Source organism: Gracilinanus agilis, chromosome 2 (assembly GCF_016433145.1).
Source record: "Gracilinanus agilis isolate LMUSP501 chromosome 2, AgileGrace, whole genome shotgun sequence".
Taxonomy (NCBI): domain Eukaryota; kingdom Metazoa; phylum Chordata; class Mammalia; order Didelphimorphia; family Didelphidae; genus Gracilinanus; species Gracilinanus agilis.
Genome location: NC_058131.1, coordinates 644326782 through 644342524, shown reverse-complemented (window position 1 = coordinate 644342524; position 15743 = coordinate 644326782). Strand labels below are relative to the sequence as shown.

The following is a 15743-nucleotide window of genomic DNA, read 5'->3' as shown; positions in this document are numbered from 1 at the left end:
TCTTTCCTTTTTTTTATTAGATTGACCAGTACTTTATCTATTTTATCTGTTTTTTCAAAGTACCAGCTTCTAGTCTTATTTATTAATTCAATAGTTCTTTTACTTTTGATTTTATTAATTTCTCCCTTGGTTTTTAGTATTTCTAATTTAGTTTTCATCTGGGGATTTTTAATTTGCTCACTTTCTAATTTTTTGAGTTGCATGCCCAATTCATTGATCTCTGCCCTCCTTAATTTGTTAATATATGCACTCAAGGATATAAATTTCCCCCTGAGTACTGCCTTGGCCGCATCCCACAGATTTTGGTAGGATGTCTCATCATTGTCATTTTCTTCAATGAAATTGTTGATTGTTTCTATGATTCCTTCTTTGACAAATTGGTTTCTCTTTTATGAATTTGGGTGCTATGCCACTTGGTACATACATATTGAGCAGTGTTATTTCCTCATTGTTTATACTGCCTTTAATCAGGATGTAATGACCTTCCCTGTCTTTTTTAATCATATCTATTTTGACTTTGGCTTTGTCAGAAATCATAATAGCCACTCCTGCCTTCTTTTTCTCATTTGACGCCCAAAAGATTTTGCTCAAACCCTGAACCTTAAACTTGTGTATGTCCACCCGCCTCATATGTGTTTCTTGTAGACAACATATGGTGGGATTTTGTTTTCTAATCCACTCTGCTATTTGCTTCCGTTTTATGAGCGAATTCATCCCATTCACATTCAGAGTTATAATCATCAGTTGTGCATTTGCTGACATTTTCAAATCCTCCCCCATTCCTACCCCTTCTCCTTAAGCTATTTCCTTTAAAACCAGTGGTTTGTTATTAAGACCCTATCCCTTATCCCCTCCCTTGATTGACTTCCCTTTCTACCCCCTCCCTTATTTTTCCTCCCCTCTTTTTGTTTTTAAAGGCCTTATGAATTCCCTCCCCCTACTCCCCTCCCTTTTTTTGTCCTCCCCACTCCCCTGTTCCCCTTGGTATATCCCTTCTAACTTTCTCAGAAGGGTTAGATAAGAGTTTTATTTCCCAATGGATAGTATAGCTACTCTTCCCTCTCCGGGTTGATTACACTGAGAGTAAGGTTTGATTATTACCTCTTTATGCTCTCTTCCTCTCCTTCTTATAATAGTATTTGTCCCCTCTCCCTCCCATGCCCTCTTTGTGTGTAATAGAATATTCTATTTTCTTATTCACTCGAGTTTCCCTTGGTGTCCCCTGCTATTCACTCTCTCTTTCCCATCCCCCATGCCATCTTAGATTATTTAGTGTTCCACCCTCACCCTGTTAATTATTCTTCTGATTACTATAATAGTGAATATTATAATAGTGAATAGAGTTCACTACAGAGAATTAAACATAACTTTTCTCTACATAGGAATACAGATAATTAGATCTCACTGAGGCCCTTAAAAAGGCAAATTTAAAAATTATAAGTTTTCTTTCTTTCCCCTCTGTATCTTATTTACCTTTTCAGGTTTCTCTCGATTTTTGTGGTTGGATATCAAACTTTCCATTTAGCCCTGGTCTTTTCTGTGCAAATACCTGGAATTCTTCAATTTTGTTGAATGCCCATACTTTCCCCTGGAAATATATAGTCAATTTTGATGGGTAGTTGATCCGTGGTTGCAGGTCCAGCTCTCTTGCTTTTCTGAATATTGTATTCCACGCCTTGCGGTCTTTTAGCGTTGAGGCTGCCAGATCCTGTGTGATCCTGATTGGTGCTCCTTGATATTTGAATTGTTTCTTTCTGGCTTCTTGTAAGATTTTTTCTTTTGCTTGGAAACTCTTGAATTTTGCAATGATGTTTCTTGGTGTTTTCCTTTCTTGATCGAATGCCGCAGGTATTCTATGAATCCTTTCGATGTCTATATTGCCCTCTTGTTGTAGGACTTCAGGGCAATTTTGCTGAATTATTTCTGTTAGTATGGAGTCCAGGTTTCTATTAATTTCTGGTTTTTCTGGAAGACCAATTATTCTCAAATTGTCTCTTCTAGACCGGTTTTCTTGGTCTGTCACTCTCTCATTGAGATATTTCATGTTTCCTTCTATTTTTTCAGTCTTTTGGCTTTGTTTTATTTGTTCTTGTTGTCTTGAGAGATCATTAGTTTCTACTTGCTCAATTCTAGCCTTTAGAGATTGATTTTCGGCTATAATCTTTCGGTTTTCGGCCATAATCTTCTGGTTTTCGGCCATAATCTTCTGGTATTCCTTTTCAATCTGGTCATTTCTGGTGTTCAGTTTCTGAGCCTCACTTTCCAATTGCATGATTCTACCTTTTAAACAGTTATTTTCTTGCCAGATCTCTTCCATTTTCCTCAAAATCTCAGTTTTGAACTCTTCCATAGCTTGTGAGGAGTTTTCCTTATTTGAGGAGGGTCCGGATGTTTGTTTGTTCTCCTCCTCTGTTTGCTCGGTTGTCTGGATTTTCTCTGTGTAAAAGCTGTCGAATGTTAAAGACTTCTTTTTCTTGTTATTCTTTCTCTTCTGAACTTCCTGAGACTGAGTAGCCATTGTTAGCCCAGCAGCTTCTCAGATTTATCTTCGCGCTCAGTGTCTGTCAGAGGTCTATTGGCTCCTGAGGTCTGAGTTCTGGTTTTTTCCAAGGTCAAGCCCCCTGGTGGACACCCTTGCTTGATCCTCTGCCGGAGGTTCCTTTACAAGTCTCAGGGCGCTGCTTCCACAGTCGTATACCCGTCCACACTGGTTCCCCACTTAGATTTTAGTTCCTGGCTGTGTCTGCCTCCACCCACGCCTCCGCCTTGCCTAAGCTCTCAGCCTGCGCTCTGCGTCCACTCTCTGCTCCCGCGCTCAGATTTCACGTGCGTTTTTTGGCTTATTGGGGTCCTAAATCTTGCTGCTCTCAGGAACAGGTCCCGGAGCTGCCAATGACTCGATGGGTGCCCCAAACTTGCTCTATTTCTTTTTAGCTGGCTTCAGTGCTTTAGATGTTGTGTGTGGAGGGGGTGGGGGTGGGGTGGTTGCTCAGCCTGCGATTTGGTGAGAGCTGTTTCACCCCTTTACAACATGGAAATGCCTCGATTCCACGTACCTTCCACGCTGTGCCCTGTTGTGGGGTTCCTCCGTTCGTCTGGACTTTTTTTATGTCCCCTTGAGGAGTTTTGTGTGTTTCGGTCAGGAGAGGTTAAGAGCTGCTTCTTACTCTGCCGCCATCTTAACCCGGAAAAATCTTTTTTTTTTTTGATAGTTGTGGATTGTAGATCTTGGGAGTTGGTGGCCATTGCTATGTTCCTTCCCAGTCAGAAGTCTGAGTGAGGTAGGTGGATGATCTTTGTATTGAGCTCCAGAGAGGTTTTTGCCCTGAGGCTATTTTTCAAGTGTCTGCAGAGGCATCTGTTGTGTGCAGCCCTGCACTGTCTCTGTGCCCAAGCCTTCTGGGGTCCCAAGTCTTGCTGTTCTTAGGCATAAGTATGTGGTCTCCTCAGCTAGTCCCTGAGAACCTAGAGATTGTTCCGCAGAGGTCTGAGTGAGGAGGGTAGGCAAGTCTTTGTATTGAACTCCAGAGAGATTTTGCCCTGAGGTTATTTTTCAAGTATCTGGATGCTTCTTCTCTGTGCAGCCCTAAACTGTCTCTGCACCCAAGCTCTGTGTTCCTTAGCCTCCTGGGGTCCCAAGTCTCGCTGCTATTAGGGGTAAGTCTGTGGTATCCCATGCTCCACCAACCATAGGTGGAGTTGGGGAGGGGTGATAAGCTTGCCCTTTGGTAGGAGTATTTTTTCCCTGTTTTACCATGGAAATGCCCAAACTTTGCTTACTTTCAATGCTGCGCCCTACAGTGGAGCCCCTTCTTTCATCTGATTTTGGTTTTGTCCTTTGGGGGCACTTTATATCAGTCAGTGGAGAGGAGAGGAAAAGCTTTGCTTCTACTCTGGGGCCATCTTAAACCAGAAGTCTACAGAGTCTTTTAAGGGTGACAGTTAATTAAAGGAGCTTATAGAGGTTGTGCTCAAGGAAAGTGGTAAGAATTGACAATCAAGCAGTTGGCTTAAAAATAGATTCACATGGTATAGAGGTTCCCAAATGGAACAATGACACTGAAATCTGCAGTTCAGAATTATGGAGTTTCCTTATCCAGGTGTTTCCAAATTGGTTTCCTATAAGTAAATGCGCACTCCTTGCCACAGTTATTGAATGCATTGGTGGGAGGTTGTGATCTAGATTTGTGTATATTTGTATTGTCCTTTTATTACTTATATATTTACTTAAACATATGAATATCTATAATATAATTTCTTTTTTTTTTTAAACCCTTACCTTCCACCTTGGAGTCAATACTTAATATTGGCTCCAAGGCAGAAGAGCAGTAAGGGTAGGCAATGGGGGTCAAGTGACTTGCCCAGGGTCACACAGCTGGGAAGTATCTGAGGTTAGATTTGAACCTTGGACCTCCCATCTCAAGGCCTGGCTCTCAATCCACTGAGCTACCCAGCTGCCCCCAATACAATTTCTTTTAATTCATGGTTAAGTAAATGACTCTGTTTAAGATCTGAAAGTGTCCCTCTCAAGTGGCTGATTATGCAGTCAAGGATGTGGAAACTAGAGGCAGTACACAGGAGGAGTCTATCTCCTCATGAGAAGATCTCAGGGTTCTGCTTCTTAGAATGCATTATCATTATCACACGTGCTAATGCCAACATCGAGCTGGCCTAGGTGAAAGATGTTGTATAAACAGTAAAACCCCGTGGAGAGGCTGAAACACATTATCTAGTGTAAGACTTTTGTGAGAACTGGAGGAAAGCATTGTTGCGCTGGGATAGGAGCTCTCTCTGAGACAGCTTAATGAAGGATTAAAATACCTAGAAAAGTGAATGAAGATAGTGATGAAGCCAATGGTTCTTCCAACATAAGAACTTGATAAATGCTTGGTAAATTGTTGAAACAAGAAGGGGAAGCCTAGTTGGACAAAATAATGAAGTTCCTAAGTTGGAAAAAGTCTTAAGAGATTAACTAGTTTATTTCTTCATCCAATAGTGAAAGTCCTTTTATAATACTCCTGACAGATGGTCATTCATTTTTTCCCTTAGACTCTCTAATAATACATAATTCATTCCTTTATATGGGAGAACTATTCAAATGTTTCAAAGTTTTTTCATATTGAACTGAAATCTCTCTCAGTGTCCTTTTGGCCCTAGAGTAGAAATTCTATCTTCTTGAGAAAATATCTAATTCCCTCTTGTACATGACATCCCTTGAAGTACTTAGAGACAATGGTTATAGCTTGTCTTAATTTTCTTTTGTCCAGGCTAACCATTTCCAGTTCCTTATATAACATATTTTCCATACACCTTACCGTCCAGGCCAAAATAATTTAATCTAAAATTTTGAAATTTGTGGCATGGAAGAGCCTTTAGGATTTACAAAAGAAGGAAACCTAGATAAAGCAAAGTAAATGTGAGTCACATTCCAACTCCAAAAGCAGATCAGAAATCTGTGAGATATTAGCATCAAATTTAAGGCCTGGAAGGTTTTGGGACAAGGCCTGTGTTGTCTCTCAGAAACAAGGAAACAAGTGGCCAACAGAATTGGCTATTTATTTTCTAATTTTGAAATCATGACCTACTATTAGCTTATGTGTGACTAATAAGACAATTCAGTGATGTAAGTGACTTCAGAGATAAAAAATTATATGGAATATTTGAGAATTATGTAAATATTTGCAGTAATTGTTTTAATCTTAACTTCATTTGACAATGACCATACCTGAGGCCAGCCAAGAATTCCATAACAGCATTGTAGTTGCCCATATTCCAGCAGCATTTTGCGATGTGTACTAAATATGAGAAGACTTCTCGTTTTTCTTCCATGGTGCCTGCTGTGAGTATCAGCCACGTCACCCAAGAGCTCACCTTACAAAAACAATGAAGTGAAACAGGCTTTAGTCATACCTAAAATAATTTTAAAACATAAATGTTTATGCCAAGAACATTCATTTAAAAATATTTTTAGAAAGGCAGCATGCTGTGTGGAGCATCAGGAGACCTAGGCTCTAGTCCTGGATCTGTGGTCCTTACTAGTGTGTGTTTTTGGACAAATCACCTAACCTTTCTGAGCTCTCTTTCTTTACCTTTCAAATGAGGGTGCTGATCTTAGTAATTTAAGTAATTTGCTATAAAAGAAATATTACCATTTTCAAACATATACACTCAATTATTTGCATTTAAAATTTTCTAGCTATCTCCTCATTTGACATGCAGAAATCATTCATTAAAAATCCTTCTCTAATCAATCTCAGAATTGGTTATTAAGACCTCCTATTTCAACATGACCCTTTTCTTAGTGTGAGTGGAAACTATAATTATCGTATCTTTAAGTTTGGTAACCACAGAATTGCAACAGCACAATTTTGGTTATGTGATAGATGTGTTTGGGAGACTGGTGAAAGATAAGTCACCAAAGAAAATAGAAAGTGAGATGATGTGATAATCAGTGCCAGGAAATAACTGATTATTTATTCTGCTTAGGCTTTGTACTTCATCTCAGCTCTGCCAATGGACTGATGAACAGAGTCATCCTCCAGGAATGGAGAGGATGTCCCATAGTGGGATGTTCAATGGGAGTGAGGAGAAATCTGATCATGAAAACTTAAGAAGAAGTAAAATAAGTCACCTGTGGCCCTTGAGGATAGCCCTCATATGGCAGAAATATTGGTGTATTGATCGATGGCTATAAAACTAGGAAGAAAAGTCTACCTGGAATCTAAGAATCTGAGCTGCATCTAATAGCAAAAGTCATTACTAAACATATTTTACACCCTTTTAGGCTCTCCATATAGAAAGGGTTGAAGGGAAGAATAGAAAAATGGCAAAGATTTATTCTTTTTCTGTAGTCCATATTATTCTAATCTACTTGTAGTTGATTAGAAGATTTCTGTGGGACACAGTGAGTAGAGAGCCAATTTGGAGTTAGAAAGATGTGGGATTAAATTCTGCCTTTGATACATACTGATTGTATGACTGTGGGCAAATTCATTATCCTTTCAGTATCCCAGGCAGGCAATTATCTAAGAATAAACCTAAGGACAGGTTCATTAGCAGAGAGAATGTCCTCACTAAGAGGTCCCATTCCAAAGAAATCACAATTTTGGTCTCCAATCCCCACAAAAATGAATATGGTCAATTTTTATATTCTGTTTTACATATATTTATATGTATTATATTTGTATATTGTTGGTTATTCTTCTACTTTCTTCTTGTTTTATTAATATTAATGAGTATATATTATAATGTGTAACTAGAATTTTGTACTCTTGAATTTCATCTCCCAGAATCCCTTTCCTTTTGTCCCCACATTAACTCCTTACGTTGTATAGCTAAAACTTTCTGTAATTCTGCCCTCTGTCTCTCCTCCTGGGCACGCAGTTCAGGTAGATGCCTCTTTACTCAGTCTATCACATTCCTCTACCTCAAGTGATCATTACTAAATCTTATGAAAAATAATACTTGGAGTATTGGGTATTAATTTTTGATCTTACATTTCTGGCTACTTCTTCAGAAAATGAATTCTCAATTTTTTTACTCAGATAGCCTTTTAGTAAAGACAGTAATTTTGCCCAGTGGTGGAGATTCCACCCAGCACAAAAGGCTCTGCATGCCCTCTGCATGTGAAGCTCCCTGGCTGCCTCTGGCCAATGCTTCTCTCGCTCCTCTGGCTGCTAGCTGCTCCTGGCTGCTTAGAGGCCACCTCCCCACAGTTGTCTTAGAGCTGAGTCTTTGCCAGGAGGTAACATATATATATTTCCCTGAGCAGAGTGGCTAGTACTGCCTCCCTGCCTTTGGTCACAGCCATACCCCTCCCCGCCCCTCTCTAGGTTTTCAAAACTGCACTAGCTGCTTTTCAGTAAGGGAACACAGCATGGAGTAGCAAACCTGTGCTATCCACTGCAATCCCAGTTTGGCTAACCTGGGTGGGGTCTCCTCTGCCAACCTTTATACCCTAAAAAAACCAGCATAACAGGGGAGTACAGATGGCAAGTCAGTGGATTTGAAGGTAGAATTTTTCGAAATAAGCCTCTGTTTTTTTTTTTTTTCCTTTTTCTCAAGGCCGAAAACATCTGGAGAAGCCAGTATTTCATATTCAAATGCTCTATTGTTATCCCTGGCAGTTTTGTCCCTAGGGAGGAGGGGACAGGAAAATACTTTTCCAAGCCTATTAGCAAACACCTAAAAGTTTTTTTTACCCCTTCAAGTCAGGGTCTTTTGTTTCCCCTATAATTAAAACCCACTAAGCTTTCTTTGGGGAATAAAGATGTTATAAAGCATGGTTGAAAATCCAAAAGAATACTTCTTCCTCCAAGGGAACTTTATTCAGTTTGGAAAAGCTTACAACTTCAGGTTGGCTCTGTTTACTTCTATTCCTGGGATTCTTTATTTTCATTGGATATTTCCCACTCTTTTTATTTCTCCTCAAGAAGCAACAACAGAAAGCTAGTCTACTTAAATTACAGACCCAAATGGAAAATCTTGAAAAATTCTTAAGTGATCTCAAGATGCAGAATGGAGATTCTACCCAGTCTCTGCAACACACCCAATATGGGATTCATCCGCACTATGCTCAGTATGGGTACAGGAAACCCCAGAGGTGTGACTAAAGTAATCTAAATGGATGAAGATACTGGAGAGTGGAAGGGACCTTAATGAGATCTGGAGGTGAATTTTAAGCCTTTTCAGACTCCATTGTTTTTTTTTTTTTGTTCCCCTCTAAATAGTGAACAAGTTTTTATTGGAATTGGAGAAAAGGAACTGTTGAATTCAATGCCTGTATACGGTCACACTTATTATATTTGCTGATTGTTTAAAATTTAATTTTGTTTTTAAGTTTATAAATTAGGGAATCTATAATATTCTGTTACACTATGTCACTTTCTGTTACTGTGTTTTAGCTACATATATATATATTCTATTGTATGTGTATATATATATTCTGTTGCACTTTCTCTATTTGTACCATCCTGTGTTTGAACTAGAGACAATATCATTATAAAAGCCCATAAACTAGTTGGACAAAACTTGTGTTAGTAATCTTTAGAGAATTTGATGTGCTTTTTGTGAATTTTGGTATTTCTTTGAATGTGCATTACATGCCATACTATTGTTTTATAAAGCTGTTACTTGGTGAAAACCATTTGCACTCGCATTGTGGATCAAGGCCAAGTTAAAAAGGAAATGGATCTCATTTTTAGGTGAGAAACCTTTGTATTCTATCTCTCCATGGCTTACACAGCATGTCACTGATTGTAAACTACATATTTTTGATTTTAAAAAGATTTTTTATTATTCTTTTCCCTTGTATGTGTAATACAGTATTTAAATTTTCTATTTTCTCTCATTTTTTTGTACTTGAAGCACATGTTACCAGTATTAGGGTTTTTTGATTTTAGGGTAAGTTTAAGATGTCCGTTAGCAGAGACTTTCCAGATTAAGATGGCTACAGAGTAGTAGCAGAACTCTTACTCTCTTCACCACCTCCTTTTCTTAAAGGAGAAATTAATAAAATTGTAAGTGAAAAAACTATTGAATTAATAAATAAGACTAAAAGCTGGTATTATGAAAAAACAAATAAAATTGACAAAGTACTGGTCAATCTAATTTAAAAAAGGAAAGAAGTAAACCAAATTAACAGTATCAAAGATGAAAAGGGAGACCTTACCTCTAATTAAGAGGAAATTAAGACAATCATTAGAAACTACTTTGCCCAATTATATTGCGATAAATATAGCAATCTAAGTGATATGGAAGTGGAAATAATCAACAACTTTAGTCAAGTTGCAGGATACAAAATAAACCCACATAAGTCATCAGCATTTCTATATATTTCCAACACATCTCAGCAGCAAGAGTTAGAAAGAGAAATTCCATTTAAAATCACCATAGACAATATAAAATACTTAAGAATCTATCTGCCAAGACAAACACAGGAATTATATGAACACAACTACAAAACACTTTCCACGCAATTAAAACTAGATCTAAACAATTAGAAAAACATTAATTGCTCATGGGTAGGACGAGCTAACATAATAAAAATGACAATCCTACTCAAATTAATTTACTTATTTAGTGCCAAAGCTATCAAACTACCAAGAAACTTTTTTTTACTGAATTAGAAAAAACTAGAACAAAGTTCATTTGGAAGAACAAAAGATCAAGGATATCAAGGGAAATAATGAACAAAACTGTGGAGGGGGGCCTAGGAGTACCAGATCTTAAACTGTATTATAAAGCAGTGGTCTTCAAAACAAGATGGTACTGGCTAAGAGACAGAAGGGAGGATCAGTGGAATAGACTTGGGGTAAGTGACCTCAGCAAGACAGTCTATGATACACCCAAAGAGACAAGCTTTTGGGACAAAAATCCATTATTTGACAAAAACTGCTGGGAAAATTGGAAAACAGTACAGGAGACATTGGGTCTAGATCAACATCTCACACCTACACCAAGATAAATTCAGAATGGGTGAATGACTTGAATATAAAGAAGGAAACTATAGGTAAATTAGGTGAACACAGAATTGTATACTTGTTAGATCTTTGGGAAAGAAGAGATTTTAAAACCAAGCAAGAAAAAATTACAAAATGTAAAATGATTTTGATTACATTAAATTAAAAAGTTTTGTACAAACAAAACTAATGCAACCAAAATTAGAAGGAAAGCAACAAATTGGGAAAAAATCTTTATAACAAAAACCTCTGACAAAGGTCTAATTACTGAAATATATAAGGAGAGAAATCAATCATACAAAAACAATTGAGCCATTCCCCAATCGATAAATGGGCAAGGGACATGAATAGGTAATATTTAGATAAAGAAATCAAAACTATCATTAAACACATGAAAAAGTTTTCTAAATCTCTTATAATTAGAAAAACGCAAATTAAAACAACTCTGAGGTACAACCATACACCTAGCACATTAGCTAACATGACAGGAAAGGAAAGCAATAAATGTTGTAGGGGATGTGGCAAAATTGGGACATTAATGCATTGCAGGTGGAGTTGTGAATTGATCCAACCATTCTGGATGGCTGTTTGGATCTATGCCTAAAGGGCTATAAAAGACTGTCTGCCCTTTGATCCAGTCATACCACTGCTGGGTTTATACCCCAAAGTGATCATAGGGAAAAAGACGTATAGCCATGATCTTTGTGGTAGTAAAAAATTGGAAAATGGGGGAATGTTCTTCAATTGGGGAACAGCTGATAAATTGTGGTATCTGTTGGTGATGGAATACTACTGTGCTCAGAGGAATAATGAACTGGAGGAATTCCATGTGAACTGGAATGAACTCCAGGAGTTAATGCAGAGTGAAAGAAGCAGAACCAAGGGAACATTAAACACAGAGATTGATACACTGTGGTACAATCGAATATAATGGATTTCTCTACTAGCAGCAATGCAATGATCCAGAATAATTCTTAGGGACTTATGAGAAAGTATATTCACATTCAGAGGAAGAACTTTGGGACTAGAAACACAGAAGAAAACAACATCTTGAACACATGGTTTGATGGGCATATGATTTGGGATGTAGACTCTAAATGACCACCCCAATGCAACTATCAATAATATGGAAATAGGTTTTGATCAGTGTGATATATGTAAAAACCAGTGGAATTGCGTGTTGTCTATGAGGAGGGTAAAGGGGGGACTTGGGGGAGAGGGAAAGGACATGAATCATATAACCAGGTCAAAATATTAAAAATAAATAAATGTTAATAAAATAAAATAAAATGTCCATTAGCCCTAATGTGAATGCATACCCAAAAGCTTTAGACTATGGAAGCCTGGCATTAATTGTTTAAATATTCTGGGACTTTGCTTAATAATTGTGTCTGATTCCAGGAGAAGGCATTAAAAAAGAGCCACTGCACAGTGCCAAGCAGCACATAAGAAGCTGCATAGTGCCAACAAGCATAAGGTCAAAGAGATCAACCAATGCTGGTGGGATTAATGAGATTCTGCGCCAAGACAGAACACTTGTTTGCAGTTCAAGTTTGTGGCTGTTTGACATATATCAAACGCAGGACTTCCCCTTCCCAAATCCAGACAAAGTATGTCAATCTAGCTACAAAGCTGCCTCCCCTATCCCTGAGAAAAAAGGTAAAATCAGAACAGGCAATGCTATTTCCCATTTGCTGCTAAAATCTAGTCCCTTTTCTTTCTTTTATAGTGTGGAAACTCTATATCCCTGGCTGCTGATTGGGTAAGTGCATAATTGCTACTATAGGCTTATGTGACATGAATCACTTTAATCAGGCCCTGATTCAAGGACCTGGTAAAGGTTTATTTTTCTTCAGTTTAGAATTTTTACACATAAGACTTTGATATTTTATATTTCATCCAGAAACTATTTTTCTTTAATTTTGATTTTTTGATGCTTTTGATTTCTTTTGACAATTGATTCATATATCTCATAACTCAGCCATGTATTCCTGAGTGATCTGTGTGTTTGTCAACACCCTCCTCTGCAGGGACTTAATTATTATCCTATAATGCAAAGTTTAAATTCTTTTCAGAGTAATTTAGGATAAGAAACTTGCTACTTCTCCAAATCCAGAAAATGAACTGTTTGGAGAAGGTGCCATGAGGATGCCTGCAGAATACACTAAACCAGAAGATCCAGAGTGAACTTTGGGATATAGTGAAATGAACTGTGGGGGGTTGAATGCATTTGTTTTGAATGTACACTCTTATACCAAAAGGGACTGCCCCCTAATTGGTTTTTTGTAAATATAGCAATCATTGGTTTTGTTCTTTTTCTCTTTTATTTCCCTTTTATCCCTAAATTATTTTAATATCCCTTTAGAAGCTACAATATTGTATATACCTATAGTTAAAATTTATAAGTTGGTAATATTTAAAGGATCCTTTGGGGAGACTAGTCTCCTAAAGGATCACAGGGGGGTGCTGTGTAACTAGAATTTTGTACCCTTGGACTTCATCTCCCAGAATCCCTTTCCTTTCATCCCTATGTTATGTCCTCATGTTATATAGATAAAGCTTTCTGTAACACTGCCCACTCTCTCTTCTCCAATGAAAGTGGTTTGGGTAAACTCCTCTTTACTATCTATCTTTACTATACTATCATATTCCTCTATTTCAGGTGATTATTAATAAATCTTACAAAAATACCTATAGTATTGGATATTAATTTTTAATCTTACATAACTAGAATAATTCCTCAATTACCTAGTAAAGGTCTTTTTGAGGAAAAAGAACTCAGTCATTTAATTAAGGGTCATAGAAGAGTATCTACACTTCTACCAAAAGAACCAAGGGCTCAAAGTTTTTACAAAGGTTGCAGAGAACAGTAGCAACAACAATTACAGGCATAGTCCCAAGAGAGACCTAAGGCATTACACCTCTTAAAGAAGCCCAATAACCTAGAACCTTAACAGCTACCTGAGGTATTCTTTTATATATACAGTTACAGTACTTGCTTTCTCTGTCAACTCTGACAGGCTCTTAAATTATTTCTCAGATTATTTTTTATTATGCAAATCTTACTGTTGAATTAAATGTTTAATTATTAGTATAAGTTGTTTATACTTACTACTAATGTTCTGTATTGGGTATTGTCTAGGTTGATTAACTCAATGGTTTGTAGCTTCATGCTAATGAGATCAAATGCATGTGTTTAAACAGGTCTTCACTTAACTGCATTGAATTACTAGGGCCTATATCTGTTTCTAGTCAGCAAACATCACATATAATAAGAAATGAAAAAAAAACACAACTTAAAATACATCCTACTTACAGAATAACAGAATGCTAGATCTGGAGGAGACCTTAATTACCATCTAGTCCACCCTTTCTATTTTATTTTATTTGACCTTAAGGTCAGGGACTATTTACCTTTCTTTCCATCCCGTTACCATAGTGCCTAGCACAAAGTGATTCATAAATGCTTGTTGATTGATTGATTTTAATTAAATTTTATTGATGCCTTTTGTTTTTGTTATCAGTCATTTCTAGATGATGCTACTTATATTCCCCACCAAATGAAACTTCTCTTATATCCCTTCCCCCTTCCCCCAAATCCCTGACAATCCACAAAACCAAACCAAACCAAACCAAAAAACAATAGTTAAGGAAAAGCACCCTACACTTGGCTTCCTCTGACAGCACATATCACATCCCACACTCTTTGTCTCCTACCTCTCTACCTAGTGCAATGACCCAGCATTTGGCTTCCTTTCAGCTTACTTTTCCTTCACACTATTATGGTCTTTGTGAATATAATTCTTCTGGTTCTGCTTATTTAGCTCTGAATCAGTTCATATGAATTTCTCACGTTGCTCTTAGTTCTATTTGTTTTCTCACAGTGCAATCATTTTCCACCAATTTCATACACCACAATTTGTTTCCCAACCAGCAGGTATCCATTTCCCCATAAATATGATGATTTCACTCAGTGATCATCATTATAACAAATAACCTGATATAGAATATACCAATATAAACTCAAGTGACTAAGATTTCTTAGAAGAAGGCTGTTAGCTCTGAATGTTGTCTTATAAAAGCTCAAAAAAAGGAAAATGATTTTCTTAAGGTTATCCAGCAAGTTAAGGGCAGAGCAGAAATTAGAACTCAGACTTTCACTTCTCTTCTAATGCTCCTTCTGCAGTGGGCAGTGATCAAGCCTTACCTGTATCCAAATGAGTGACTACACAACAATATGATATAAAATAACCAAGGTGGAGTAAGAAGAAATAATAAGTAGAGTACTTGTGGATTAATTCTATCTACACACAAGACTAAATTAGAATCAAAGGATCACAGATTTTGAGCTGAAAGGGACCACAGAAGTCATTAAAGAGATAGTAGCAAAAGAATCTAGGGTTACTGAAGCAAGCAGTTCTTGATCTGAATTTTCAACAAACTTTCAATAATAAAACTGACTCCTAAACCTTAACCTGCAATTTAGTGTCCCCAAGGGTTACTGACATAATCCATTATTTTCTATTGTGAAATAAACTGCAGTGAAATGTAGCAGATTATTTGTCACAACTTGTAGCTTATTACAAATTCTAGTTCCTGCCAAGCTGTACCGGTTTCCAATTTATAACCCTGTGCTCTAATATGATTTGCAGTTTCTGTGGCTTTTTCTTGGATTATCTGAAGAATGAAAGTCTGTGCTAAATGGAACAAAGAACTTATAGGAAGGAATAACAATGATATCATGTATGTGCATATTTAACATTTAACAAGTATTTTAAAATGTGTTTTTCTCACTTGATGTACATATCTCCAGGTACCTCCTTTGTAGATAAGGACACTGAAGTTCAGTGATTTGCTTCCCAAGTTCACATGGCTCTCAGTCAGGGACAAAGCTAACACTAGGACCAAGATCTGACTGTTTCAAAGCTGCTTCCTCACCGAAGTCGACAGGAATGTTGGAGGATGCTCAGAATTAAAACATTTTCTTAGAGATTCCCTATTTCGCCAGGGCAGATTCTGGCTGAGTTAACATGCCTGGGCACTCCAAGCACGAAGCACACACTCCAGGCTAGTTCTGGGTAAGAATGTACATATATGAGTAGAGTCTCAGAACCAAGGGGCAGCTTGACTGGAATGGCAATGTACATGTCTATGAACTGGATTAGAGAGACGTGTTTCTAGAAAGCTTTGGTGGGGAGTCTCATCAAGAGACTTTAAAATGGCATCTACATCTGCAGAGAATCTATTAAATGGCATATTCCATTCTAAATAGCAAGTTGCCAA

At 37.4% G+C, this 15743-nt stretch overlaps 1 protein-coding gene across 2 annotated transcripts in view; it reads right to left on the bottom strand.

Annotated features, from left to right (window-relative positions):
• Positions 1–15743, bottom strand: part of PLCE1 (phospholipase C epsilon 1) — a 298156-nt gene that overhangs the window by 119178 nt on the left and 163235 nt on the right. For both annotated transcript variants that reach the window (XM_044665696.1, XM_044665697.1), the window contains one exon: positions 5726–5871. In XM_044665696.1, the coding sequence (XP_044521631.1) occupies positions 5726–5871 (146 nt within the window). The remainder of the gene's footprint in view (positions 1–5725; positions 5872–15743) is intronic.